The 27,234-nt window shown below is 53.7% G+C and overlaps 2 protein-coding genes across 5 annotated transcripts in view; one reads left to right on the forward strand and one right to left on the reverse strand.

The window, feature by feature from the left end:
• The first annotated feature begins 334 nt into the window (after positions 1–334).
• Positions 335–14,609, forward strand: SIGLEC15 (sialic acid binding Ig like lectin 15). 4 transcript variants are annotated; one of them, XM_019815220.3, is made up of 6 exons: positions 335–551; positions 7,777–7,836; positions 8,211–8,594; positions 9,684–10,070; positions 11,151–11,181; positions 12,923–14,609. In XM_019815220.3, the coding sequence occupies exons 1-6, from the start codon at positions 500–502 to the stop codon at positions 13,002–13,004; spliced, it is 996 nt and encodes a 331-aa protein (XP_019670779.2). In that variant the 5' UTR covers positions 335–499; the 3' UTR covers positions 13,005–14,609. The 4 variants fall into 4 exon arrangements, with proteins under 4 accessions (XP_019670779.2, XP_023097718.1, XP_023097717.1 ...); XM_023241950.2 differs by lacking the exon at positions 335–551 and adding an exon at positions 583–1,624 and having other exon boundaries at positions 7,755–7,836; XM_023241949.2 differs by lacking the exon at positions 335–551 and adding an exon at positions 583–1,624.
• A 4,240-nt stretch (positions 14,610–18,849) lies between these two features.
• Positions 18,850–27,234, reverse strand: part of EPG5 (ectopic P-granules autophagy protein 5 homolog) — a 108,009-nt gene continuing 99,624 nt past the window's right edge. Inside the window, exons 43-44 of the mRNA XM_011288022.3 lie at positions 25,584–25,698; positions 18,850–23,375 (exon numbers count right to left, since the gene is read on the reverse strand). Of these exons, the coding sequence (XP_011286324.2) occupies positions 23,193–23,375; positions 25,584–25,698 (298 nt within the window). The 3' untranslated portion in view covers positions 18,850–23,192. The remainder of the gene's footprint in view (positions 23,376–25,583; positions 25,699–27,234) is intronic.

A 27,234-nucleotide genomic window follows, 5' to 3' on the forward strand; every position in this document is an offset into this window, starting at 1 on the left:
GGAGGGAGAAAGGAAGGTAGAATGAGAGAGGGAGGGGGGAGGGAAGGAAGGGAAGGAAGATGGAAGGGAGGGGAGGGTAGAAAGAGGGAGGAAGAGGGAAGGAAGGGAGAAGGGGAAGGGGGAAGGGAGGCGGGTAGAGGGAGAGAGAGGACGAAGGGAAGAAGGGAGGAAGAGAGGGCAGGCAGCAAAAGAGCAGCACTGTTTTCAAAGGGACCAGTGGCCCCAGGAAAGGGTCCTTCCTCTTCCTCAAGTGCTTCTCTGTTTCCTGTCCTGGAAAATCATCTGAGTGGTTCCCCTGTTGGTTTTCCACATGACTAAACCCCACGGGCTTCATCTGATCATATCCAGGCTGCCCCACTGCCTCTCCCCAGTTCCCCTGGAGCCTGGAGCCCAGTAGGGGCACAGGCCTGGGCACGCTGCCTTCTCCTCATCAGGGAAGCTTCTCGCTGGTGGCCCAGGCGAGTGTGGGGCTGGTCTGGGGTCTCCAGACACTCACAGCATGGAATGGTCCCTCCGGCTCCTGGCCTGCCTGGTGGGCATCCTCCCTATAGGTAAGTTTCCCACTTTTCTCTGTGGCCTCTGCTCAGAACAGAATAGATGCTCACAGAATCTTAGGTACAGTCTTCTCTCCTTGAACTTGGGACAACCGGGTTGCACTTAGGGAAGCTGCGTTGACAGAAGCCACAAGTTCAAGCCCGGGTGTCATCTTGGGTTCCGGTGACTTTAGGCAATCCTCTGACTTCTCTGAGCCCCACCTGTAGAAAGACCACCGGCTCAGCCACCGCTGTGAGGATCCAAGGAGATAGTGGGCAAGCTTTGGGGCGGACAGTCCAGGCTCTGAAGGGACTTCGGGTGTTGCGGTCATCCAAGTGCTTTGTGTCACGATGGGCACAGCCCAGAGGGAAAATGGGTTTGGGGGAAGAGTGGGGGTGATTTCACATGGGGAACAGGGCAACCGATAGAGGGCGTCCTGACCGCTCAGGGGGAACCCCAAGGCGTGAATGGGAACCCTTTGCCGCAGGCTTAGGTAACGACGTCATTGGCACTGAGCTCAGTGAGTTCGTGTCCCTGGGAACGGTGTTTCTGTTACCGACCGACCATCGGTAGCAGCATTTCAGTGGGAAGAGAGTATTTGTTTAAATGCAGATCCTTGGGCTCCACCCCAGTCCTGCAGAATGAGAATATCAGGCAACAGGGCCCAGAAGTCTGCATCTTCAACCATCTTCTCAGGTCATTCTGATGCTCGACATAGTTGAGGGTAATTGGGATAAATGACAAAAGCCATCCTCCGAGCCCCTTGGCCCAGACCCCAGTCCTTTCCCGGACCCCCGCCTGAGACATCCCTCTCGTGGATATGTCCCTGGACTCAGCGTCGGTGTCTCCATGTGCATGGCCACTGGCCGTCATGTGCCACATTAGTGATCTCTGACATCATGGTGTTCTAAGCTGTTAGGCAACATTCCTTGTTTGGGGTCCTGTCTCCATGACTGGATTATACACTCCCACACCTTAGGCTCCTTTTCCTTCCTCTTGAGCATTCAACAGAGGCAGAGTCCAGTTCAGGTCGGGTTTGGATAAGAGCAGCTCCCTACAGAGCTCTTAGAAGTGCTGGCCACTTTAATTGGTAAGTGTGGTGTAGGGTGGGGCTGGGATGTGTGGCTCTAGACTGGACCGACCCCAGTCCCCACCCTGCACTGCCTGTTGTCCCCTGACAGAGCCCTCCAGTGGGGGCTGATATGGGAGAGGCTTTCTTTTCCCAGAGTGCCCTAACTCGGCCAACTCCCTGGGATGATTTAGGGTGCCACTTAGAGGGTGGGGGCTGGAGAAGGTGACCCTGCCCGGATCTTGGGCTGATAAGAGAGCGGTTCAGGCATAAGTGTTGACGTCATACACAGCTTTAAATCCTGGCTCTGCTATTTACTACCTGTGTGGCCCTGGGAAGGTTGCCTAACTTCTCTGAGCATCAGCAAAGTGGGGTCCCTGGTGCCTCGTGGGGTGCTGTGAAGGATAATTAGATCATGTATATAAAAGCCCCCAGCACAGTCCTGGTGCTCAGTGATTGTGCAAGGAAATGGCAAGGAAATCTTGTTGAAGTCACATACCCTTGAGAGAGGCTAGCTTTGGCGGGGTGGGGGTGGGGGTGCCTGTTTTGGTTTATTTCTTTTCTGCTGTTGAGGGTCAGGGGCTGTGAATCAGTCAAAGACAAAAAGACATAGAGGAAGTACGAGCAGTCACATGTCCAAGAACAAAACTTAAACCACGCAAGTGTTCCTGCCATGTACTGAGATTTACCCAGGGAGGCTGAGGCATCTTGGGGAGGGGATCCCTTTTTCTCACACTGGCGGCTGCTTCACGGAACTAGGGTGAGCAGGGTCGCACTTTCTGAGACCCCTCTGGCACCGTTCACCTATGAGCCTCTCCGTGTGGCACCAGGCCTGGGCAAGAGGCCGGACGACCGGGCTGGGTGAGGCTGCAATGTGGGAGCCTGAGGGGCCGCGTGAGCAGGGTCCCCGCGCGTCACATTCTGCCCCCCAGCTGCATCTCTGAGCATAGGGCCAGGGCAGGCCGTCGGCAAAAACAAAGTGGGAGGAATTTGTCCAGGAAACCCCCCCTCCCCTTTCTGTGCCCTTCTTCTTACCGATGCCACCCCCCCTCAGCACCCGGCGCCCTGGGGCAGCCCCTAATCTCCCAGGGGCTCACACACACACACTCTCCCTTGTCTCCTTGTCTTTCCCGTCTGGCTCCCCACGGATCTGCTTTCAGAAAGCTGGAGATGCCAGGGAACATGCAGGTGGAAAGAACAATGGTCTGGGAGCTCTGACCACTTGGGTGACTTTGGACAACTCTGCAGTTGGTCCACAAGCCTCTGATAAGTAGGTAGAGCGATCATAGTCACTGTCACCCTCAAGGGCTCCCGTCTCAAGCCCTGACAAGCAGCTCATCTACTCTTCACCCCAGCTCTGCAGTGCAAGGACCCCTGTGCCTGTTTAGGGAGGCCAATGGAAGTCGGGTCACTTTTCCGGGCTGTCACAGCCTGGGCTGAACCAGAGGGTTCTGAGTGCAAGCCCCAACCTTTACACCATCCACATGCAGCGGTGGGGAGCCCAGAGCAAAGCTTGTGCTCAAAGGAATTTATTAGCTCTGAACCACTGTCACAAAACAAACCAAAAGGCAAGACAAATCTCAGTAGTGAGCAAGGACATGGGGTGCGGGGAGAGGCCAAGGAGAAGATGGACTGCTGTCATGGGTCCGGGGGGGTGGGGAACGGGAGAGTTCCCCGAGCCAGGATGATGCTTCTGCTCCTGGCGGCTACTGTGGCCAGTAGCTTGGGCTGAGAAGTCCTACCTGGGGCAGAGAAGGACTGACAGGGAGCAGGGCCCCCTGAGAAGGCCAGCGGAGCACAGGCAGACACAGGCTGAGTGGGAACTCGGGAGAGCAGCGCCCTGGAGCAGACACTGGCCGCGGGGCACGGTCAGCTGAGGCTCTCCAACTGTAGCTCAGGCAAGCGGGGCCACGTCCACAACCGTGTGGCCGAGAGGCGAGGCTACGGGAGAAGCCTGGATAACCCCGAGGTCAGGAGAACAGCCAGGCCTTTCCCTCATGCATCCCTGCTCCTCATCCCTTCCCTAGAAACTTCTGGGTCCAGCTCACACTGAAAGATGGGTTTCCTGTTTTCTCTGTCACCCCACCCCCCTCCCCGGTCTGCAGCCCTTTCTCCCCTTTTCTCCACTGACAACCTATCTGCACAACACACAGGCCCCAAAAAGAATTGCTGGGAGCAAATGCAGGCAAGAGAGAAGTGGACGGAAGGCAGTGTGCCCCAGCTCAACCCACACACCTCCCTGGTGAGGTTTGCTGGCCAAGAGGAACATCTCCCCTTGCCCTCAAATGCCCTCTCCTGACACTCCAGGTGCCACCATGCCCAAGAGGCTACCGCTGGAGTCACTCCCTGAGAACACCCCTGCTAGCATGCCAAATGTCCCCAAGGAGGGTGGCCCCCTTACAGATCACTGGCCTCATGAGAGTGGCTGCCCGTCTGCTGGTGATGTCAGCCATCATGGGGCCGAGGGGGCGGCAGCACCGAGGAGGTTTTAGGGACTCCAGCTCTGAGCACCACGTGGCCATCCCCTGGGAGGCACGGTCCGCCCTGACTGCCCACACGGTCCCTAAGATGCTAAATTGAGCTGCCAAAGGTGCGATGTCAGCATCCCCTATCTTCACCCCTGCTGCATCGGCCTGAGGTGTGTGCCCAGAGCACTTCCCGCCACTGCTCAGCACCCCCACCCTGCTCCCTCGTATGCACCCTCCCTTGGCAGGGCTGGTGAGAGAAGGGGGCTGACGTGCATTGAGCATTTGCTGGGCGAGCTACACGTGTAACTTCATTCAACCTTCAAGCCCATGAGGAAGGTATTAGGCGCCCCATTTTGCAGCAGAGGAGTCTGAGACCTGGGACAGTAAGTAACCTGCCCAAAGATCACCCATAAGTGAGTGAGCCTAGAACAGTGCCAGGCTCAGACTGGGTGCTCATAAGAGCCCAGGAAAGAATGACCACAAATGAGACTGTCACCCGGGTCCAGCTGTGCCAAAGCAGGAAAGCTTGCCAGCATGCCCTGTGGCCCACCACTGAGTGGTGAAGGTGGGCAGTGAGAAGAATGTGGGTCTCTTGCTGTCCCCAGAGGCTAATAGTCCTGAGGCAAGGAGATTAGAAACTCCACAATAAAGGGGCATGGTTTTAGTTCAGGAGTCATCCCTCCCTTGTCCTAAAGACGGGCATGAGCTGCCAGAGGGAATGACAAATGTCACAGGATGCTGGGGAGCTTGGATTCCTGCCAAAGCAAATTCATGTGCTCCCTGGGCAGTTCCTGCCGGGACCTCCCACCCTCCCCTTGAGTCCCTGAGTGGATGTGTCCGAAGTCTCCATGTAACAGGGAATCCAGGTGCTTTCCTCTTGAAACACCATCCAGCAGGTAAACAGGAAACACAAATCTCCCCCTAACTGGAGCCAAGATCCTCACACTGGCTGAAAGGGCCTCTGTGTGTCCTCTCTGCTCCTAGAGCAAAGCCCCCAGGGAGGGAGAGGCTGTGGCGGACCATCTGCATCCCACTTCAGGATGTTCCAAACTAGACTGTCATCCCCAAGCGACACAGCACACAGGACAGAGTAGAAACGTGAGCCACCAAGGGGGAAGCCTTGGCTCTGCTTCTGGTGAGTCAAGTGACCTTGGGCAGTCACGTGGCCTCCCTGAGCCTCAGTTCTCTCTTCCCCAAAAGAGGCTATCGCGAGTCTCTCATTGGGTCGTTGTACCTATGAAATGAAATGAGGAATATCTCCCAGTGAGCACCCAAAGCACTGTGTCCTCTGGCTCCCTTATCTCGTCATGCCTGCAACCTCTATGCTCATGTCCTTACCTCCCTTTGCCTAGAGCACCTTCCGTCTACACCAAATCTTAGAAAATCCCACTTCTTTCTCGAGGATCTGCTGGTCCTCCAAGCATTCGCTGACTAATATTTGCACACCTCTTCCTCTTCCCCCAGCCACACCACCCTCCCCTGCCAGCCTGATTACCCTCCCTTCCTCCCTTTTACAGCAATCCAATTCAACATCAGTTGGTTTGTGGCAAGTGCCGTGCTAGGCAGTGATGACACAAATACGACCACACATACGTGGTCCCTGTCCTCCCAGAGCTTCTGGATGCCTGGAGGATGTACCTCTGCCAGGCCGGGGGCCGAAGGCAAGGGTGCCAGACCCAGCCTTGGGGTTCAAGGAAGCCCTCCCTCTGTAGGAAGACTCAGCAGAGACCTGGGGATGACTGGGAGGAAGTTGGTGAATGATATGGGCCAGGAAACTTGTTCAGACAGAGGGAACATTGTTCGTGTCCCTCATTAGAGCACCTGGCAGGCTGTAGTGTAATTATGTGTTCACAGATCTGTCTCCCTTTCTGAGTGGTGAGCTCCAGCAGGCTGATAAGGTAACCTATTGATCTTTGTAACCCTGGCTTGTATCCAAGTGCCTGGCTTAGAGTGGGACATGTCTGATAAACGCCTCCTAATTGATGAATGCACAATAGCAAAAAAATACCTCTGGGGAATCAGTACCTGGCTCCAGGATGCCTGCGAGATGCAGAAGCTCAAAAGAGGCTGAGGTTACAGAGGGTGAGAAGTGTAGGGAAACTGAGGCAGGGACTGAGCCTCAAGAGTGGGGAAACCATTTCTGTAGCTGGAGGTACTGAGTAAACCAGCAAAACCTTCAGGAAGGGTTTCTCAGATTTGAAACTAGGCCCTTTGATTATTAACAACTGAGCAAACAAGCTCTTAGTAGAGGTAAATGTCAAGTCCTCCACTTGGGTTCAAAAGCATAATTCCACTTGTTTAGAGGAAACGAAATTTGGCTTATAAGCAGATCGCGTGAAAAAAGAACTTGTGGTTTTACTGGATTGCAAGCTCGGCACAAGCCCAAAGTGTCATTTTATATGAGGCAAAGCTCACACAACCCAATTCGTACCCCACTCTGCTGGTCCAGCACCCCCATGGCGCACATCTGTGGCACACCCCTGCAGGACACGTGCAACACACACCCCTGCAGCACATATCTGGAGTCCCCGGCTCAGGACACTACATTGCACAGAGAGCACCAAGCGGGCAGTGAGGAAGGGGAGGAGCAGGGGAGGCCCCGGGACTTCCACCAGAGAAGGGAAGACTTAATGGGTCCAGGATAGCCATGCTGGGGACCCAGAAGGGCCATCACCGTGAGAGGATGTGCACGCTCCAAAGAGGGTTATGTGGGTAGTGGCAGATGTTGGTTCTATGCAGAAGAAATGTCCTGACCTGTAGATAATTCATAGATGGGATGGGCTTCTTGGAGGACGGATGGTAACTGGCTGTGGGCCGGGGGGATTCCAAACCAGGACATGAGCTACCCCCAAAGAGTAAAGAGCACTGGACATGGAGTCAGCAAAGCTGGGTTTCTCCCAGCATCTGTCTGTGTGACTCTGGGACTCCATTTTCGTATCTATAACAATAGTTCCCCGAGTCATTCTCCCCTAGGGTGTTTTGGGGGTCATGTGACATGATGTATACAAAAGAATTGTGTAAATTACAAAGCTCTTGGGAAATACCAGAGTGGGTATATCATTCCCTCTAAGGATCCCTTTTGTGAACTGCATTCAGCGTTGTAGCTGGGTAGAACTAGCAGCCTGTCCTCCCTCCTCAGGGAGACACCACCCGTACGTATCCTGATCCTCCAAGGCCCAGGTCCAACACCCACCCACCCACCTGCTCACCCCTTCCCCAAAGCAGCACACATATGCAACAACAGGGGCAGAGGCTCTCCCGTCATCTTCAAGCTGAAGGCGGAGCACAGCTTCCAGACCCTAGCTCAACCGTACTTCAGAGACTCACAACACAGGTGAGGCAACAGCCCAAAGGCGCTTGCGCAGAGCAGGAAGGCAGCGCAATGGTCTACCACTCTTGGTCTCTCAGCTTATCTGGCCTTTTGGGAAGCCCATTTCGGTTGACCCATATTCTCAAAGAATCTCATCCCATTCAACACGTTAAGTTCAAAACATACCATTCCTTGCCAAGGCCCGTTTCCCCTCTGTAAATGGGAGTGTTGGTCTCCTTGGATGAGCCCCAAGGTTCCATGCGTTTGTGGAATCAGGCAGTCCTGAGTCTGAATTCCAGCTTTGCTTCCTAGCTGTGTGACCTTATGTAATCACTCAACTTCTCTGTGCCTCAGTTTATTACATACAACCCAGGAATAACTGTGCTTACATCTAGGATCATTTGTGAGAACTAAAAGAGATACTACCGGGAACTTGCTCAACACGGAGGTGCACAGTAAGTGCTTTTATTATCACTACCGCGGGGGTCTTGGGACTAATGTAACCATGGAATCCAGGGCTTTTCTGCAGCCCGGCAGGGGTTAGGGAAGAGTATGGGGTCAAGGGGCCTGTCGGTGAAGTGGGACCGCCCGAATGAGGCAAATAGTCCCAGGCACCTCAAGAGTCCCGGGAGACAAGATCCCGGGAGATGCCTCTCGGGTCACTGTCACGGGGTGGGCTTCTGGGCCCCCAGGTGGGAGACGCTCCCAGAGTCCTAAGGTTTCCAAACCTCCCGGTGGGGACTCCCCTCCCCCCGCCCCCCAGAGTCCGAGGGATGGCGGCCGGCGCGGCCTCAGGGCAGGGCTGACGCTCCCCGCCGCCTGCCCGCAGGTGCGCCGGCGCAGCGCTGGTCCATGCATGTGCCGGCCGAGGTGAGCGCGGCGGCGGGCGAGGCGGCCGTGCTGCCCTGCACCTTCACGCACCCGCACCGCCACTACGACGGGCCGCTCACGGCCATCTGGCGCGCGGGCGAGGCGTACGCGGGCCCGCAGGTGTTCCGGTGCGCGGCGGCGCGGGGCAGCGAGCTCTGCCAGACGGCGCTGAGCCTGCACGGCCGCTTCCGGCTGCTGGGCAACCCGCGCCGCAACGACCTGTCGCTGCGCGTCGAGCGCCTCGCCCTGGCCGACGACGGCCGCTACTTCTGCCGCGTCGAGTTCGCCGGCGACGTCCACGACCGCTACGAGAGCCGCCACGGCATCCGGCTCCGCGTGACCGGTGAGCGCGGTGCCCTTGTCCCGGCCCCCTTCCCCGCCCCGTCCAGAGGGCTTTCCGGGTGCCGGCACTGCGCCCGCCGGGGCATAGAAAGGGGAGCCATACACAGCCCATCTCTCTAGGGAAGGGGGGGGGGGTCTCACTGGCGATGGCTACGAGCCACGTGGGAACTAGTTAAAAATGCAGACCGCTTGCTCCGAGAAGGGCTGAATGGGGCCCGGGAATGGGCACTGTAACGAAGCGCGCAGAGAGTGAATGTTCCCAGGAGCTCGCAGTCTAGGGGGCGAGAAGCACGAGTAATCCTGAATACGGCAAAGGCTGCAATGGGATATGTGCTCTGTGCACTGAAGGGCACCCGCAGCCCCCTGGGGGGGGGGGGGGGAGGGAATGCCCAGGGAGCCCACAGTGCCCAGTATTTTGCTAGACTCTGGCATAAAGAAGTGGGCACCAGGATCCCCGGTCCCTAGAACAGTGGTTCTCAACCCTGGCTGTGCACTGGAATTAGCTGGGGAGCTTTTAAATATCCTAGCCCCAACCCGCTGCCGTGGGGATCCGGTTCTGGGCTCCAGTCTGGCTCTGCCACGAACTTCCCATGTGCCCTTGGGCTGGCCGGGCTGCCTCTCCGAGTGCATTTCAGTTTCTCCCCAGGGCCCTCGCCACCCTGCCACAGACAGGTTGTCTGGGAGTGGGAAGTGTCCTTGAAACCCTACCAGCAGACAGTCCCCAGCCCTGAGCTACCGCAACAATAACGACTGTTGAGTGCGCATTTGCTAATGGGCCAGGCCCTAATCCAAGCACCCCACATGTATTAACTTGTCAAATCCCAACGACCCCATAAAGAAAGCGATCCCCATTTTACGCATGAAGAAACTGAGGCACGGAGCTTCGGAATAACTTGCCCAAGGCCACATCTCTGTTGGGACCCAGGCACCGTGGCGCTAGAGCGCCTACTCCCTCTTCTCTGAGCCAACCACCCCCAAATCTCTTGGTGACTAAACGGGACTGGGAGGGGTCCCCCTTGCCTTTTCCTTTGCCCCCTCTGCTCTGACCAGGATTCGCTTTCTCCCTCGACCCCTTGGCCGCTGCCCGCAGCCGCCCCGCGGATCGTCAACCTCTCGGTGCTGCCGGGTCCGGCGCACTCCTTCCGCGCGCTCTGCACGGCCGAGGGGGAGCCGCCGCCCGTCCTAGACTGGTCCGGCCCGGCCCTGGGCAACGGCTCGGCCGCCGTGCCGGGCCCGGGTCAGGGACAGGGTCACGGTCACCAGGTGACCGCCGAGCTGCCCGCGCTGGTCCACGACGGCCGCTACACGTGCACGGCGTCCAACAGCCTGGGCCGCGCGGAGGCCAGCGTCTACTTGTTCCGATTCCACGGCGCCTCCGGGGCCTCGGCGCTCGCCCTGCCGCTCGGGGCGCTCGGCCTCAAGGCGCTGCTGCTGCTCGGCGTTCTGGCCGCCCGCGCCGTCGCCCGCCGCCGCCCAGGTGGGTGCACCCCCGGGCCAGGGTGGGTGCGAGGGGCGGGGGCTCTCCTTCTAGGTAAGGCCGCCCGGCTGACCACCTGGCGTAACCCAGCCCAAACAGACTTTCTGCACCCGTGCTCCAACTCACTCTCCTCTCCCTGCGTAAAGCCCAGGAGGTGGGAACTAGCAGGACCTTGTTTTACACCAAGGAAGCGGAGCCCAGAGAGGTTACGAACTTGCCTCTAGCCAGAGGCACAGAGATAGAGACCCAAAAAGTATAGCGCCGCCCTTTTGGCGGCACCCCATAAATGACACCACCACGCGTGAGGCTTTCCCAGATAGCACCATTTCCTTATGTTACAGTAAGCATCTTGAGGACCTACTGTGTGCTGTGTAGGTGCTAGGGATACAGAGCTGAGTAAGAGGTGCTCAGTCTGCAGGGGGAAGGGCTGTCCTGGAGCCCAGTACCACCCAAGCACAGACTGGCAGGCCTCACTCTGGTGGGACATCTGGATAGGGGCCAGGAGGGAAGGTGAGAGCTAACTCAGAAAAGCAAACAAGGAGCTGGTGGTGTTCCCAGCAGAGGGAACAGCAAACACAGAGGTGAGGAAGTGTGAGCTAACAGGGTGTCCTCAGGAGCTGCTGCTCACCCCACGCTTCTCTTGCTGAGCTGGCTGGGAAATTTGCTCGTGCCCCAGAGAGGGGCTTCCCAGAGCCTCTCAGGCCCAGGTCAGCAGCACCGGCCTCAGCCTCTCCTGGGATGAAATCCAAAATTTGTCACAGTTGCCCTGGCTGCTGCCTCCTTTCCTGTGGCTGTGCTGTCCGTCTTGCTGGCTCTTCACACCCCCCAAGCATTCTGTGCTGCATGGTCCTCAGAAAGGCGGGTCTTTCTGCCGGGCCGCTCCTCACTCCACGCTCCTCCTCATTAACTCCTGGTCATCTGCCAGGCCACTTCACCCCAGGCCAGCTAGTGTTTGTTACACGTCCCTTCAGACCACTTTGCACAGTGGGGTAGGGTGGGCAGCCAGGGCCTGTAGCCTGCGACGACCATGGAGATTCATGCCTCTCCTCTCTCTTTCTCTGTCTCTCTGTCCCTACACAGAGCACCCAGTTGCCCAGGACACCCCACCACGGTGAGTACCCTGCCCTCACCCACCCGGCTCTAGTCCCCACTGGCCAAGCAAGGCATGCAGGCTTCTCAAGGCTCGTGCCGTAAGGATAAAGAACGGCAAAGGGCAGGACTGGGGGCTGGACCTTGACCAGGGTTTAGACCCTCCCTGTGGCCTTCCAAAGCCTTCCTCTTCGGTCTCCCAAGTCCTTCTTGGCCTGACCAGGCCACGGTGACCTGCTCTCCCCACCCCACCCCCAGCATTTACCGTCTGAGCCTCGCCCTGGCATCTCTCCCAGACCCGCCTGGTTTCCTGGTGCTGCAGGGCCATTTTTCTGTTTTATGTCCACACCTAGATGTGATTCCTCAAGGCTGTGTCTCCTCTTGTTCTCCTAAGCTTTGTAGAACAGGCAGACTCACACAAAAGCCACCTGGGGGCACTGATTCTCCCCCAAAGCTGAAGGTTTCACAAACAAAATGCCATTAGAGGTTCAGAGGGTTTAAGCTAGGAAGTGCTGACCCTCGTGTCCAGGCTCCCCTCCTCTCCCAGTGTCTGCTCATGTGGAAGTCTGTGTTGAAGAAGAAAGAATCCAATTCACTGACCCTGGGCAGTGTGCCTGGGATGCTGGGGAGTGGGGAGGCGGAACACAGTCTTTCAGGGCTCATTGGACAAGCCTTGGCATTCCTATAACTCCATCCCTGCCTGTGCCCTGAGGGCTGGAAAAACCATAATGCCAGCCCAGTCCCCTCTCTCCAGCTGCCTGGCCAGCTATCCCCCACATTCTTGGAAACCTGTGCAATGTCCCTTTTCTTTGCTAAAGGCACCTAAATCAGAAAGCTGAGTGTTCAAATATTTATTGAGTACCTGCCATGTACCAGACGCTGTTTTGGATGCTAACGCTACAGCAAAACTCCCTGACCTCAGAAAACTCACATGATGTGGAGAATTTAATAAACACCTAAACAAGATCATCTTAGATTCTAAAAGAAGAGCTGCGAAGGAAATGGACAGGGCCATGCAGCAGAGCCCCAGGGGAGGGAGGCAGTCACTGGGCAAGTCAAAGGCTCAGGGGCGACCTGGAAAGGGGCCGATGAGAAATCACTGAAGCAGACAGGTGGCCCCATCCGAACAAGAGTGGGGGCCAGGAGACCTTTGGGGTGGCTGCTGACCAAAGCTGAGGCCGGCTTGACACTAGGAAGGAGGTCGAGTGGTGGAGGCGGGGAGGTGGGACTGGTGGAAGGCAGGGCTGACCATAGGGCCAGGTGGGCAGCACAAGTGAGGGAGGCAGCCAGGGTGCCCCGTTTGGAGCTGTCACCCTGGGTGCCACTAAGATGAAGATGAGAGAGAGAGAAGGGGGTGGTGGTGAGGATCATGGGAGCACTCACATGTAGGTGCGAGATGCCTGTTAAGATGTCCCTGGGGAGAAGTCAAAGTCAGGAGAGCAGCTGGAGCTCAGGAGGCCAAGCCCGGGAGATCAGTCTGGAGGGCATGTGACACAAGACAACTGAAGCCACCAGTGAGATCCCTTTGAGAAGATAGCACCTCTGTGGTCTGGGCTGCCTTCCCCTGTGTTAGCCTCCTCCCCGCTCCACAGCTGCTGCCCCTACCCTTCCTCCACCCTTTAGTTGGTCCGCAAGCCCTGCTGGATATAGGCCCCAGTCGCCTTCCGTCTCTCCTTCCTGCCCGTCGCTGGGGCATGGTTTGGGCAATTGGTGATGACCCCACTTCTGTATCGGGTGGTCAACCGACTCTCTCCTGTCCACAGGCCCCAGGCTCAGGAGTCCAACTATGAGAATTTGAGCCAGATGAGCCCTCGGGACCCACCAGCAGCCACATGTTTACCGTGAGGAGCCCCTTGGCCACTGGCATCCTCTTGTACAGCATGAGGAGCGAAGGCCAATGCCAGGCTTGGCTGGGACAGCCCTTCCTGGCTGCCAGCCACCTTGGCAGCCCCTTGCCAGGCAACCCCCCACAAAGGGAGTCCAGACCCCATTCACAGAGGCTCAGTGGTTTCTTACGTGGATGTCTGTCCCAGAGCCCCCATCACTGGGACCAGCATTTTGAAAGAATCTGTATGTGTGTGTACGTGTCTGTGCGTGTGTGCGTGAGCTCAGCGTGAAGCTCACAGACAAGTTCTGGCCCTTTCTTACATAGAACACCATCATAAAACGGGCAAGACACTGGTCAGAGGGGCTCCCAGGCTCTGACTTGCTGTGTCGACTAGGGCATGTTTTTACCTCTCTGAGTCTCAGTTTGTCCATTCTGGAACATGGACGATAATCTTTCCTCCTGGCTGCTAGGACTATCAAGATCTGAAGAAATAATGGATGTGAAGGGACTTCGCGAAGTACAGAACCATGTACAGATGTGGCGGCGGGGGGGGGGGGGGGGGGAAGGCCACGGGCTCCTCCTTGCAGGCACCCTTGGGACGTTCAGAGACTTCTTGGACAAGTGGGGGCCCCACACCAGCCTGGCCAAGAACAAGGATTCCAGAGAGCAAACCTTTGAGTCTGGGGCTGTGCAAATCTGTGGTCCCAGGAACATCAACTCAGCGGTGAGAAGCCCTGTACCCCTGCCCCCTGGGGTCTCGTCTGTGACTGCCTCACACACTGTGCCTACCTCTTACCCCATTGGCTGCTCTGCACTGCCTTGAGCTGGGTCCCCTGGGAAAAGAAACACCCATCATCTGACAGCATCTGGGATTCACTGTCCTTAAGGACCGAAAGCTGAGAGGTCAGAGGGGAAGTCTGGGCTGCAGGTTCGTGTGGATAAAGCAGCTGTGGCTGTGACCTCCACCTATGACCTGCATCCACCCTGCACGTGCGAGGTCCAAAAGCACCAGCGATTCCACGGCATTTGTCCGAGGCCTCGCAGACTGACTGCAGGGTGCTGCCTTCCGTGTTTACACCTCTGTGTGAGCCTGTGCATTTTAGCTCCTGCAGTTCTTGGGCTCAGGGGACAGGGAGGAGGTGTGCCTGAGCCCAGGGCAAGCTGGCAAGAGCAAAGGGCCACCGGGCCAGGCACTGAAGAAGCAATGGGGACAGTCTTTCCCTCAGAACTTTTCCAAAAGCTAGGGTGGCAACCTAGAATAAGGAAGGGTCCTCGCTGATGCTTTGCTGGGGAGGTGGCCTGAGGTGTGAGGGATCTTCACAAGTTAATAAGCAGGGCAGTGGGTGACAAGTTTCCCTTGCTCAGCAGAGCCTTTGCCAGGGAAAGTGGGTGACAGCAGCTCATGGTTAACTTGGGATCCATCCAGGAGCCTGTCTGAACTGTTAGAAGGTCAGAGGAGTTGGAATTTGTACCTCCTTGTATGAGGATACTTTGGGCACCTCCATGGAAGAGTCCCATATCACCAGGGAAGAAGCGAGGGACACAGGGGTGGTGTGGTTTGAAACGTCTGCCTGGTCTTTGAGGCCCGTTTCACAGCCAAGAAAAAGCCATGATAGCAATTATTTTCTGTGTATCTGTTTTGTGCTAGGAATTGGGCCAGGTGTTTGGGCATACAGAAATGAATGAGGTATGCGTCTCGGTCAGTCTGGGTTAGGTTGTGCTGTGTTAACAAAGCCAAAATCACAGTGGCTGAAAGCAACTAGGGTTTATTCACACCAGAGTTACATGCCCACCACAGATTGGCATTAGAGCTTTGCTTGCTGTACTTAGGAACACAGGCTCCCAAGGACCCGCCATCTCTTGTTGTGGGTCGTTGGGTTGGAGATAGAGAGCTCTCGAGGGTCTCCTACTTGAGATCATAACTCATTGGCCAGAACTACCAACATGCCACACTCACCCTCAGGGGGCCGGGCAGTGCGCCCTACACGATGCCTGGAAGGAGGGAAGCCAGAAGCATGGGCAACAGCCCCGAGGTCTCCACAGTAAAATTTCTCAGGTTAGGGAGCGACAGACCAGTTAGCGGGAAATCCTGTAAGGGCAACAGAATGCTGAAGGTGCTATGGGAGCACCCAGGAAGGAAGAGTGACCCAGGCTTGGGAAGGCTTCCTAGAGGAGGGGACATGGAGAAGGCACGTGCTGGCCACGTAAATGGGGGAGAATGGAAGTCGGAAGATGAGAACAAAGGTGATTCTAAGCGGAAAGGGCAGTCTGGGAAAAGGCCAGGTGGTCAGACACAGCATGATATTGAAGCCACCCAAAGTTGCTGGAGCATGAGGGCTGGAGCTGGGGCTGCAGCTAGAGGGGGCTCCCACATGGTAGCAAGTGCTGCCAACAGGGCTGAGAAGCAGGGCGGGGGGGGGGGGGGGGGGACCAAGGGGCCAAGCAGGACGCTGACTCCCTCTACTGCTCAGCATGCTGCTTTCACCCGTCCAACTGCTGCACCTGCTCCGGAGCCACCATGCTCTGGGGCTGGGGTTTCCACCTCGAAACCCCAGGCCCTCATAGCCGTGTTTCTGCAGTGGTTTCTGAAGGTCAAGTGGTTTGCATCAGAAGGACCTGGGGAGCTTGCTCAAATCCCCATCCTGAGTGCTACCTGGGCCTCCTAAAAGTGAGCTCTGAGGCTGGGTGCTGGAATTTTAAACAGATGTTCATGTGATTTTTGCCCCTAACTTTGTATTATGATCATTTTCAATCATGCACACACACACACACACACACACACACACACAGCTGAAAAAGGAAGATGACCACCCAGGTACCCACCACCTACATCCAACAGTTACTACCATTTGCCATATTTGCTAATGTGTACACGTGTGTGGGTGTGGGTGTGTTTGAACCATTCAGGGCCAACTGCAGACACCACAGTGCTTCGCCTCTAAATACCTCAGCTGCATCTCCAGAGAACAAGAGCATTCTCCTCCATAACTCCAGTGCCATTTTCACGTTTGAGAAAATGTTAACAATAACTGAATAATATCATCGTATAGCCCACATTCTTATTTCCCCAGTTCTCAAAATGTCTTTCTTAGCTTGTCATCTCTAACCAGGGCCCAGGTGACTCCAGGCGATTCTTAAACAAGCTAAAGTTTGAGGCTGCCTCCAGGTGGGCTGACTTCCAAGGGTGCGAGCTCACCACCCAATGCTCCTTCTTATGGTATGTGCAGTTTGAAGGAGGGCGTCCCAGAAACCGCCGAAGTGGCATTCCTAAAAGGAACACGCAGCTGGTGGAGTGCTTTCACACTCCATGCTGGGCCGTGGGGAGCACACACAGAGAAGGGACGGCAGAGGGTCCCTCCAGCACTCCCTCTACTGATTTGCTTACTGCGCACAGGCAGCCTTCTGCTTAGTCTCCAGATAAAGCGGCTGCTCCAGGGGCAAAAGGGGAGAGTGGTGAAGCGGCTGTATTTGGCCATCACCAGACCCCAGGAGCTTGGAGCTCTCACTGGGAGGTCTGCGTGGAGCAGAGCTGCCGTCCTCCCCAACCCGACCGTCTCGGAGCACTCAGGTTTTGTCAGGGGCAAGGACCAGAGCCACAGGCGATGGGCTCAGTCGGCACATTGTCAGGGAGAGAAGGGACCCAGGAGACTTGGCGTTTTCAAGACAGGACTCCGCAGTGTGGCCCAGGACGCGCAGCTAGAGCCGTCCCTTCAGTGCTCTGGGAATGTGAGCCCGTTTGTCCCCAGAAGGGCTGCTGACAGCCCAGAGACTGCCCTCCACTGCCAGCCCTCCACCTGTTGCCTCTGGAGATGGGCAGTGGGAGGAAGAGGTGCACCCAGATGTGCCAAGAGCCCAACACACTTCCCCTGCCTTGAGGAGCTAGTGAGCTTTTACATCGAGATGCATCTACAGGAGAAGACAGTGTCCATGAGATCATCTACACTGAAGGTAGGCCCTGCCTGGGGGCGAAATGACACACAGTGGGCTGAGTGTTCACATACAGCCCCTTAGCCAGCCTGGACGGGAGCACCAGGCCCACTGGTCACAGGGCCTTCAGGCCAGTGGGACCTTAGAGACCAAGAGCCGGGGGTCCTGGGCTTTGTCCGGCCTCCAGCCCTGGCTGCTTAAGTCAATGCTACCAGCCCTCTCTCCCCCAATGACATCCCCTCAACATTTCCTCGGTGCCTCCACCTCTGTGGCCTCAGGGACTTCTTGCTGTAAACCCAGGAAACAGGAAAAGTTGCAATTATCCCCATTTAAAATAGGGAAAGTCTCAGGAGGAAAGCGGCCTGGCCAGCTTCCACATGTTTTGTGACAAAACAGCTGTGGTCCCAGCCCCTTCCACACCAACATGCTGCCTCCTCTTTCCCAGGCTCTCTCTCCCATGTCTCTCCTCCTCTCCTGTGCCCCTTCCTCTGTGTCACGTTTTATGCACTAAAGGGAGAAAAACATGATCTGCCAACATAAGGATACAGAAATACTTGGAACTCTGGGTTTCCCGGGGTTTGGGCCCCCAGACTTTTGCCTTCCACAGTCACCCCCAAGTCCTGTGTGCAAGTGACCTCAAAGGGTCCCCAGGGCTGAAGATAGCCCAGGCACTCACCTCCATACTGCCACCAGAAGAGGAGGGGGAGGAGGAAGGGATGAAGGAGGAGAAGAGTGGGACAGGAAAGGGAAGGTGGACAGAGGGCCTTAAGGAAGGTTGATTAAGCACAAGGCAGGGGGCGCTTGGGTGGCTCAGCCGGTTAAGTGTCCAACTCTTGATTTTGGCTCAGGTCATGATCTCATGGACCGTGAGATCAAGCCCCCTTTGGGCTCTGTACTGACAGCATGGAACCTGCTTGGGACTCTCTCTCCCTCTCTCTGTGCCCCTCCAATGCTCACACCCTAAAAAAAGACAAGGCAGGGAGCAGGGCAGCCCAGAAAGACTGAAGGTCCACAGTAAATCTGGTGTCAGCCACAAATTTAGGCTATATTACAATACAGTGTCCAGGAGAGGGGCCGTGTTGGTCACTTTGACAGACCAGGAAAGTGTGGCTGTTTCCTAAAAGGGTTTGGCTAGAAAGGAAGACCAAGAAGGAAGAGGGCTGTCTTCAGAAGAGCAGTTTCCAGAGGAAGATCCTGGCTCCTTCACCCTTAGATGAAGACCATCCCTATTTCTCAGCTGCCCCAGGGTGACAGGAACCATTTCCCGCTGCATTTCTGTGGGTGTGTCCCAGCAAGAAAGCCCACTGGTCCAGAGACAGGAAACCGATTCCTACACTAGGAGGTGGCACAGCTTGCCTCTAATCCACTTCCCAATCCCTAAATCCTGTGGCTCCGTCTGGAAAAAGGAAGCCAAACCCAGACTAGGGAGGAAGGGGCCCTGTCCCACAGAAATTCCAAACTGACGTCAATCCCAAATCAAATGTGCAGGCCCTCCCACCATACTTTGGCCCGTTCAAGATGTGTCTCACGAATGCTAAGGAAAGCGAGAGAAAGAGCTCCCTGAGCTTCAATGCTCAGGTTATACTGCCCTCCCCTGGCAGCTCGACCTCCAAGGTGCCCCAGCCCCGCCCAGGAAGTCTGGTGGTGGAGCCTTCACGCAGCTTCGTGTCCCTCCTCCTCCCAAGGTCACAGCCACACTGTAGACCCTCAGGGCTCTCCTGAATTCTCTGGGGTCACCAGGTGGCCTCCTGTTCTTAAACCCCCAAGACTTAAATTCTCTTTGAATTTAACTTTGTGTCATGTGGTGGCATGTCACAAAATACAGATTCTACCCCTTACAAGCTCTCTGATTCCAAATTTTTCTTAGTGTGACTTCTGGATGAAAAGACCTGCCAACCAATCTGCCAAAAACGAGACGTGTCCACCACATGTAAATTCAATTTTAATTCTGGTTTATTTGCAGGATTTTACTTAAACCCATTCGCATTTCTCTGTTTCTCATCATTATATAAAAACTCAATCTTTGTACAAGCGTGTAAAATGCTCAACAATGAACAAGAAGTGAATATTGCACATTTAATGACCGGATAAGATGTGGTGGTTAAAGGCCACACTATACATGTGGGAAGGAAAGAGTTAAACACACTCAGGAAGTACTTGTTGCCACATAAGTGATTTTAAGCCACTGAAGGAAAACTAAATTCTAACCTTCAGTGCTCAGTGAGAGATATTACATCTATACATTAAAAAATAAAAGTTTTAATAAACTACATTCATTCCTTAGTGATTTCATTATCCCCTAACAGGGTCAGTAGTTCAGTTTTATTTTTTTCAAGTTACTGTCACCAAAAATCAGGAACCTATCCAGACTGGAAGAAGTGTCAGCTGTAGCTTCTGCAGGACACTTGATGGCTCTATAATGTGTGGGGATCACCAAGGACCAGGACAAGGTCTGTAAGAGCGCCTGGCTGTAAGCCAAGAACTTTATCCAGCTCAACCCAGATTCAAACGGAAGATCAGTATGAGGATACTCTTGAAAAAAAAAAAAAAAAAAAAGAAGCAACATGTTTGTTTCCAACATTAGACTCCTCGTTTTGTTTAAGAAGACAAAGTTAACTGAGCAGAAAAAAATTCAGCTACTACATCAAAATAAGCCGTGAAGTTGGTCCAAACTGAAGAGCAGACAGTGCTAAAGGATACGTGCAAAGCGCCTTATTTGTTAGCTTATCATGCAGGCAGGCGATGAGACTGATCTTGGGCAGCAACTAATGTTAAACCAAGGTGTGGAGTTTGAATTCGCCACTAACTGAATGTGGGAACCACAGGGCACAGCCGCCGAGAGCCGATGCCGTCCACATGTCCCAGGGGGTCAACGTCACTGCTTGGCCCACACTGGTGTGACAAAGCCCGGGACAGAGATCAGGCCAAGGGCACAAAACAGAAGGAAGCATACTCTCTTGGTGCCTGCGGGTGACTGCCACCTCAAGTTTGTGCCCCTGAGCCCCGGCCCTGGTATTCATGGACACGGCCCTTTTGGAGTAACATGGGCTAACTTGGGCACTTTCCCCAAAGAGCAGCCCTGTCAGACATCGTGGGGGAAGAGGACCAACTAAAGGCACTGAGCATTTAGCATGAAGACTAAGAAGAGGTGGACCGGTGGGGTCAGGGGCGGTGACGAGGTCTGAAAATGTTAGAAGACCGGTTAGAGTAGCAGAGGAGCCCCGGCCTGGCCAGCTGCAGCCGAACCATGACCAATGTCACCAGGCCAGTTCTGGCACAACATAAAGCCAATGCCCACCTGGGCTTGTCCACGATGGGCAGGACTACTGGCCACAGGACAGGGCGGAGGGGAGGCAGGGGGTTGGCTGGAAGAGCAGGGCTGGGGGTCCCTACTGAGTGAGAAGTGGGACCAGATGAACTTTAAAAGTCATGATCCTACAGCATTTGCTTCCTGCTCCAGAGGAAATCATTAACGTTAGTATTAAAAACCCAATAGAAAACTGTGTATCACCTTCATTCAAAAGAAAGGGCATGAACTGAACACCCTACCTTGTGCCCCCTGGATGTGCCGATTTTAGTAACTGAGCGGGAGGAATGGGGCTGGTTAGGGTGAAGTGAGCCCACTCGGGGGATTTTCATTTTCTGGAGAGGCTCGCCCAGCCTCAGAATGAGGGACTCAGGCCACCCCAGGGGGCAGATGTGACTGAGCCCCAAACTGATCATGATGTTCTCTGCACGCCCAGGAGCTCTGGGATCACACCGGGTGGGTCCTGGCTCCTCCATCAGGCTGAGCGGACAAATCAGCACAACCTCCCCATCGGCCTGTGCCTTCCAGCTTTCTGCCCTGTCCCCTTGTTCCAGTCGGGCGCAGGAGCCAGGACACGGGGGAGGTCAAGCGTGCCTCTCGGACCCGAGCTCTGTGAGCTGTGGGGAGATGAGTGCAGATGCAGGGGAGGCACCTGTCACGACGTCCCTGTCGGAGCCAGGTGCCACCAACGGGCACAGGCAGGGAAGGTCGGTGCTAGCTCGCCTCCAACACCGCTCGGCGCGGGGCGGCCTTGGTCTGGCTTGATCCAGGCATCACATGTGGCACCGCAGGTAAGGGTGTCTGAACCTGGCCCTGCGCTCTCTGGAGGCCGACTGTTTTTGGCAGCAAAGGCTCATCGTTCCTGAAAGCCAAGGGCTAGCTGTTCTATTCTGCCCTCAGAAGGCTACAGCAGTGTTGCCACCTTCTGAACTACCTCAGCATCTTTAAAGCACTTCCTCAGCCTCGAGACGCTCCAAGGAGGCTATGTGGTGAGTGAGGCCTCCACTGTTAAGCACAAAGTAGTCAGAGAGGAAGTATTTCACCAACCATCTCTGAAAATCAAGTTCCCGTATCAGAACAGAGGACATTGGGCATAACATTCTGCATTAACTTTAACTGAAATACCCCTAAAATTCATATTCTTGCCAGCTACAACCAAAGACTGATTTTATTTTTTATAATTTTTACAGACCAAATACATTATAGATATTACAAACCTTTGAAAATTAATAGATGAATCATAATTTTCTTTAAAATGTAGACTGTCACTCAAAATTTTCACATTCTAGGATATCAGTAATTACAGCCTCCTCACAGAAAACAGCACATAAAACACTTCTGTCATGAAATCTTTGTTGCCAAATCGGCCACTGAACGGCCCACAGCTTATGACATTGTCTTAACACAGCACAGGGAGGCTGACTGATTTTGAAAATGGAGAAAAGCAAAACCAAGGAGAGCCCTGTGACGTGCCCTCTGAGAGGGATGCTCTGTGGCCTACAACCTTGCAGGCTCACAGGGATAATCTTGATCTGTGGAGCAGATGTGTTCTGTGCAACTAAACAAGTTCAAACTGGGAGAACAGGCTCCCGCACGCTTCCAAATGTTGGGGGGGAGCACTCCAAGAGGAGATCTGAAGAGAGGTTATCACTCTGTTAACCTTTATCCTGCTTCCCCCCTGCTGAGGGCTCTCAGTTCAGACACTGTTAGATAAATATCCTCGGGTTATAATTAATCCATGAACAGAAGACATATTCTGCCAGCTGAGTGAACAAAATCAATTTCGAGCCAAGAGAATTAGGAAGGCAGAAGTCAAACCGCTCATGCCGGGGGTGGAAATGACAAGAGCAAGAAGCTGGCCACAGAGCAAGGCAGCAGACAGGCTCTGGTGGCGAGTGAATGGTGAACAACAACAGAAGGCACATGGCTACTGGAAAAGTCAAGTTTCCACGGACAAGTGTCTAACTTCATTTGAGCTTAAATATGGAATGAAGAAACAAGCAGAATACAGAGCATTAAGTTCTCAGACTCTCTCTCTAGACAGCAAGGCCTTCAGATTTCAAACCTGCTGTCTATCAAGAGGTGCAAACTTTGATGTCCACGGGGGCTGAGGAAGCGGTGTGAATGCAGGAATGGGCTGGGGTAGGCCTGACACTATGTCCACATATGTCCACAGTGACCACACTCTCCACCACGGGGATCAAACGGAACACGTCTGTACACAGTCTGCTCATCACATGCTACCTGTGTGCCCCCTCGGTTTACATGGACATCGCCTTCTTCATGAGGACCACAGCTGGATGGAAATGGACTTGTCACCGTCTCTGCCATCCGCTACAATCAAGGATCAAGTGGCCACATTTCAGACGATGCCTCACTTTAATTCAGCATTCTTATCTCCATTTTGAGGGAAATAATACTTTGAAGCTGGTGTATTTCCCCACATTTGAGAAATGCAGAAGTTTTCAAAGCTTGTTTTACTTTGAAAGAACACAAATGAGGTTCAAAACTGAGGGTTCTACATGATTCCCAAAGCAGTTAGATCTGACACAGCAGTCTTGAGATTTAAATAAAACAGGGAAGACAGAAATGGAGACATACAACAGAGCCCCGTGGGGGGGGTCCTGTGAGGCGACTGGGGATCCAGCAGCTGAATGGCTCTGTGCCCAAGTGGGACTCATTTTCTCCAGTGGGGTGAACATAAAAACTACAAAGGCCCTGGGAAGTTTCAAGAACTAAGAAAACACACACACACACACACACACACACACATACACACACACACACACAAAGACATACACACATGCGCATGCACAACAGAATTATCTAGTGCCTCCCGACTTGCCTCTCAGTCAATGAACTCACTGGCCCAACTGAGCTCTGCAGTGAGACTGAGCAAAGTTACTTGTGCAACAGCAAAGTTAAATGTAAACATAAACAGCAACAGGTTTTTTTGAGAGACTCGGTGTTACTATCGTATGTTGTCCAAATAATGCACTTCTGGATAGAGACAGTTAACAAGAAGAGCCAGGAAGCTTTTCCCATCTTGGAGGCAATGGCCAGGATGCTTTATAAATTGTGCAGCTTGTGATACCTGATCCTGGTATTCAACATACTGCTTACTTGATGTCAAGGATTCAAGAGCATTCAGAGCCTGAAAGACACGGAAGACGGGAGGGTTAACCACACAGATGTATAGTTCGTGATCCCCGCAGGTGCAGCACACCTGCCATCATCTGGTGCAACTGCGAGCCTCAGGGAAGCCTAGGGAACCGGAAGTAGAAGTCCCAAAGTCAGGCACTGATGAACCACAGCAGAAGGAAGCCAGCACCCAAGCTTCTCTGGCTTCAGCAGCCTCCACACCCAGCCTTCCCTCCTCCTGGCTGTGCTGTTTCTCCAACCTTCCCCGCAGAAAGCCACTGTGGCAGCCAGGCCAGGCCGGCCCACTGCCTCATCCTCCTTCCCGCCAGTGCCGGCACAGAGCCCTCCCCACCGATCTCCTGCTGCCTCTCCTCCTAGAACCCAAACCGAAGTCCCAGGCACCAGCTACCGTGAGATTTTGATTTGCTATTGGGTTTGTTCTTAGATTACCAAATCACGTCATAGTAAACTGTCTAATTATATGCAATTCAAAAGAAACCAGTGCCTAAGTGCTGCTGAGGGTGAGATCATTCTATCGGTCAACAAGCATAAAGTACAGATCAAGCTCCTCAGCTTTGCCCGCCAGAAACAATGAAGGTGTTCCCATGCCTCTCTTCGGGAATAAAGAAAAACATTCTTCAATTCCACAATTTTAACATTTCTTTCCTTCATAGTAGGAAAGGAGAAGAAGACTGTATGTGGAGAAAACAAAATCAGACCAGTGGTTCTTGGTGTGGGAGAGCTTTGTTTTCCTGCTACACCGGTCATCCACCCCCAGGATTCTGAACGTGACCACAGACTACCCCACAGCTTCCCCTCTCAGATATGGGGCCACCGCACAAGAGAATGCAGATCAGTGCTCAGGTCAGTAAACAAGGATGGAGAAGTCGTTGAGGATGGTAAATAATTTGGCAGCTTAGAAATAAACTGCCAGGGGATTGAAGACAGAAGTGTCAGAGCCAAAAATGAACAACTGAAGGGATGTAGCGCCCAACCTGACTGCTGGGTGGAGGGAGTTCAATCTGAGAACAGGCATCAATGGGGGGCAGGCAGGAGTCATCACATAAGGGAATGAAGGTGGAGAGGCAAGGCCCGGGAGACCTGGTAGCCACAGGAGAGCATCAGACTTCTCGAATATGTGTGGGTGTCACGCCCACTTCACAATCGGCCCTCGGGAGAATTTCCTGCCCACGTGTGGCAGTTCCTACACGGCTCATGTATGGCATTAGGGACTCAAACGGCAGTTGTCAGGTCAACTGGCGACAAGTATCGGGGACTGTGTAAACCAAAAAGCCTGTGAAGAACCTGCTGCCTGGATCGCTGGATGCTTGCTCTTAATAACCCAGAGATCGCCCTGCACGTGGCCGGCTTGGACATCACAAGGCCACAAAGGACGAAGAGCGAGGGGTGCGAGCGCCCACCAGACACAGAGAGAACTGCAGAGCGCGGACGGGGTGAGGCCCCAGCCGGCACTTACAAGTCACCGAGCCCCGCCCCTCTCGGCCCCACTTCCTCAGCACACAACCAGGATAACAGCAGCTCCTACAGCACAGGGTTCTTGTGAGGATTAAATGAGCTAAAACGTTAACTCATTAATATCAAGTGAGTTAAAACTCACAACAGTGCCTCCAGTGAGCACTCGGGAATGCTGGCCACTGTTTTATAGGAGACCCCTCTGTACACGGCCAGCCTGTTTACAGGTGAAAATACCTATGAGGACAGGACCACTGCCACGTGGCCTCCCACGTTTTTAGAACAAACTATAATTTCTCACAGCTGCCACTGTGTCCATATGTTTTGGTTATTCCCACATCAGCCAACAGGGGTCAACCCCCAGGCTCACAAAATCAGAACGACTTCCTTGGTTCCAAGTTAAAGCTCAACTAACCTAGTCAGTCTCCTGTGGCCCCATCTTCCGTGCCAGTCCCCGGCCCCCAGCACGTGGTCACAATCCTATTCATCAGAACCAATTCGACCCTGGACCGGCTGGCTTGCCCATGGCCTTGCTTTTTCTACAACGGCACTTCCAGTGTTCTAGGCACGCACCTACAAAAACTGGTTTAAAATCTGAGGCAGGCACGTGCAGTATGCAGAGCACAGCACAGAGCTACGACAGCGAACCACGCCTCTGTGTGTGAGGACAACGGCTGCTGCCCCTCGCCTCCCGGGAAGGCCCGCCAAAAAGACTCCGACCCTTAACCGTAAAGCTGTTTTTACTGACCTGCTGAGCTTTTGGGGTCAGATGTAATTCAGAGCCAGGCTTCAAACGGATCTGATCCTCGGAAGGAACCTGAACCGAAAGGAAGGCGGCCATGCCTCGAGCAACCACTCGGAACCTTCGGCATCAGGGAGAGGTCAGAAGTAAATGACGATTCAAGTAAATATTTTAAAATAAATACCACATTTTCTCTTTAAAAACAAGATAAACACAGGGGCGCCTGGGTGGTGCAGTCGGTTAAGCGTCCGACTTCAGCCAGGTCACGATCTCGCGGTCCATGAGTTCGAGCCCCGCGTCGGGCTCTGGGCTGATGGCTCAGAACCTGGAGCCTGTTTCCGATTCTGTGTCTCCCTCTCTCTCTGCCCCTCCCCCATTCATGCTCTGTCTCTCTCCCAAAAAATAAATAAACGTTGGAAAAAAAAATTAAAAAAAAAAACAAGATAAACACATTTCAGACCTAACGTTGTTGCTAGCCTCTGCAGGAAAACCTTAAGTATGACCAAGAAGGAGCCTTAACCTTCCTTTCCATCATCACTGCCCAAAAAACGTAACTCACATTCAGACTGTTGCAAACATGTAGAATAACTGGAACCTCAGGCACTGCTGGTGTGAATGTAAAAACTGGTGCAGGAAAATGGATTTGGGCAGTTACTCAGTAACTTAAGCACAGAGAAACATATGACCCAGCAATTCTACTCCTGGGCACATACTCAAAAGAACTGAAAACGTGTGCAACAAAAATTTGTTAACAAACTTCATAGCAGCCAAAAAGTGTAAAAACCCAAATGTCTATCCACTGATGAATGGATAAACAAAATGTGGTACATCCATACCACATCCACATGGCTGAATATTACTCAGCCATAAAAAGGAATGAGGTACTGATTCATGATTAAACATGGGTGAGTCTTGCAACTTCAGGTGAAGTCACAGAAGCCAGACACAAGAGGCCACACAGTATATGATTCCATTTCTATGAGATGTCCAGAAAGGATATAATAAAGTCAGAAGGTCACTTAGTAGCTGCCAGAGACTCAGGGGAGAGGGACATAGGGAGTTAACTGTTTAACGAGTATGGGATTTCCTGTTGGGAAGACAGAAACATGTCTGAACTAGACAGTGGCAATGAGTACAACAACACTGTCAATGTATTAAACGCTGCTGAATTGTATAGTTTAAAAGAGTTACTGTAATAAATTTTACGTTATGTGTAGTCTGCCACAATTCAGGTAAATCAAAGTCACATACTCCTGCTAAATTCTACCACAAACAAAGACACATGATGTGACCTGGTCTGGACTAAGTGATTCCCGAAGTTGCAAGGGGCTATTCTACAAGAATGCTGACATCACAATGGCAGAACTCTTTTCAACCCTGATAAAGGCTAGGGAAGAAAACCACTATGCAAATAAGGGAGATAAAAATTGAAGGCCAATGGCAAATTCTTCCATGCCTTGCAATTTTCAGCAACTAAAACTTAGACTTGTTTCTCATTACTTATCCCTCTCATCAGTTGACCTGAACTCATCACGATTCACAGTTCTAGGAGACTGAGTCCCTCATGGACCTGCGCTGCCCTGACAAAGTACAGGCAGTGAAGCAACTAACTGGGGTATTATAACCTAGCTTTACACACCATCGCTGGCTCAAAGCC

The sequence above is a fragment of the Felis catus genome, chromosome D3 (genome assembly GCF_018350175.1).
Source record: "Felis catus isolate Fca126 chromosome D3, F.catus_Fca126_mat1.0, whole genome shotgun sequence".
In the NCBI taxonomy this organism is placed as follows: domain Eukaryota; kingdom Metazoa; phylum Chordata; class Mammalia; order Carnivora; family Felidae; genus Felis; species Felis catus.

Excerpts from the sequence above, each read along its gene's own strand:
- SIGLEC15 (XM_019815220.3), top strand. The coding sequence starts at position 500 with ATGGAATGGTCCCTCCGGCTCCTGGCCTGCCTGGTGGGCATCCTCCCT. Across the intron at positions 7,837-8,210 it reads GCTCAACACGGAGGTGCACA|GTGCGCCGGCGCAGCGCTGG; the intron begins GTAAGTGCTTTT and ends GCCTGCCCGCAG. Across the intron at positions 8,595-9,683 it reads CATCCGGCTCCGCGTGACCG|CCGCCCCGCGGATCGTCAAC; the intron begins GTGAGCGCGGTG and ends CGCTGCCCGCAG.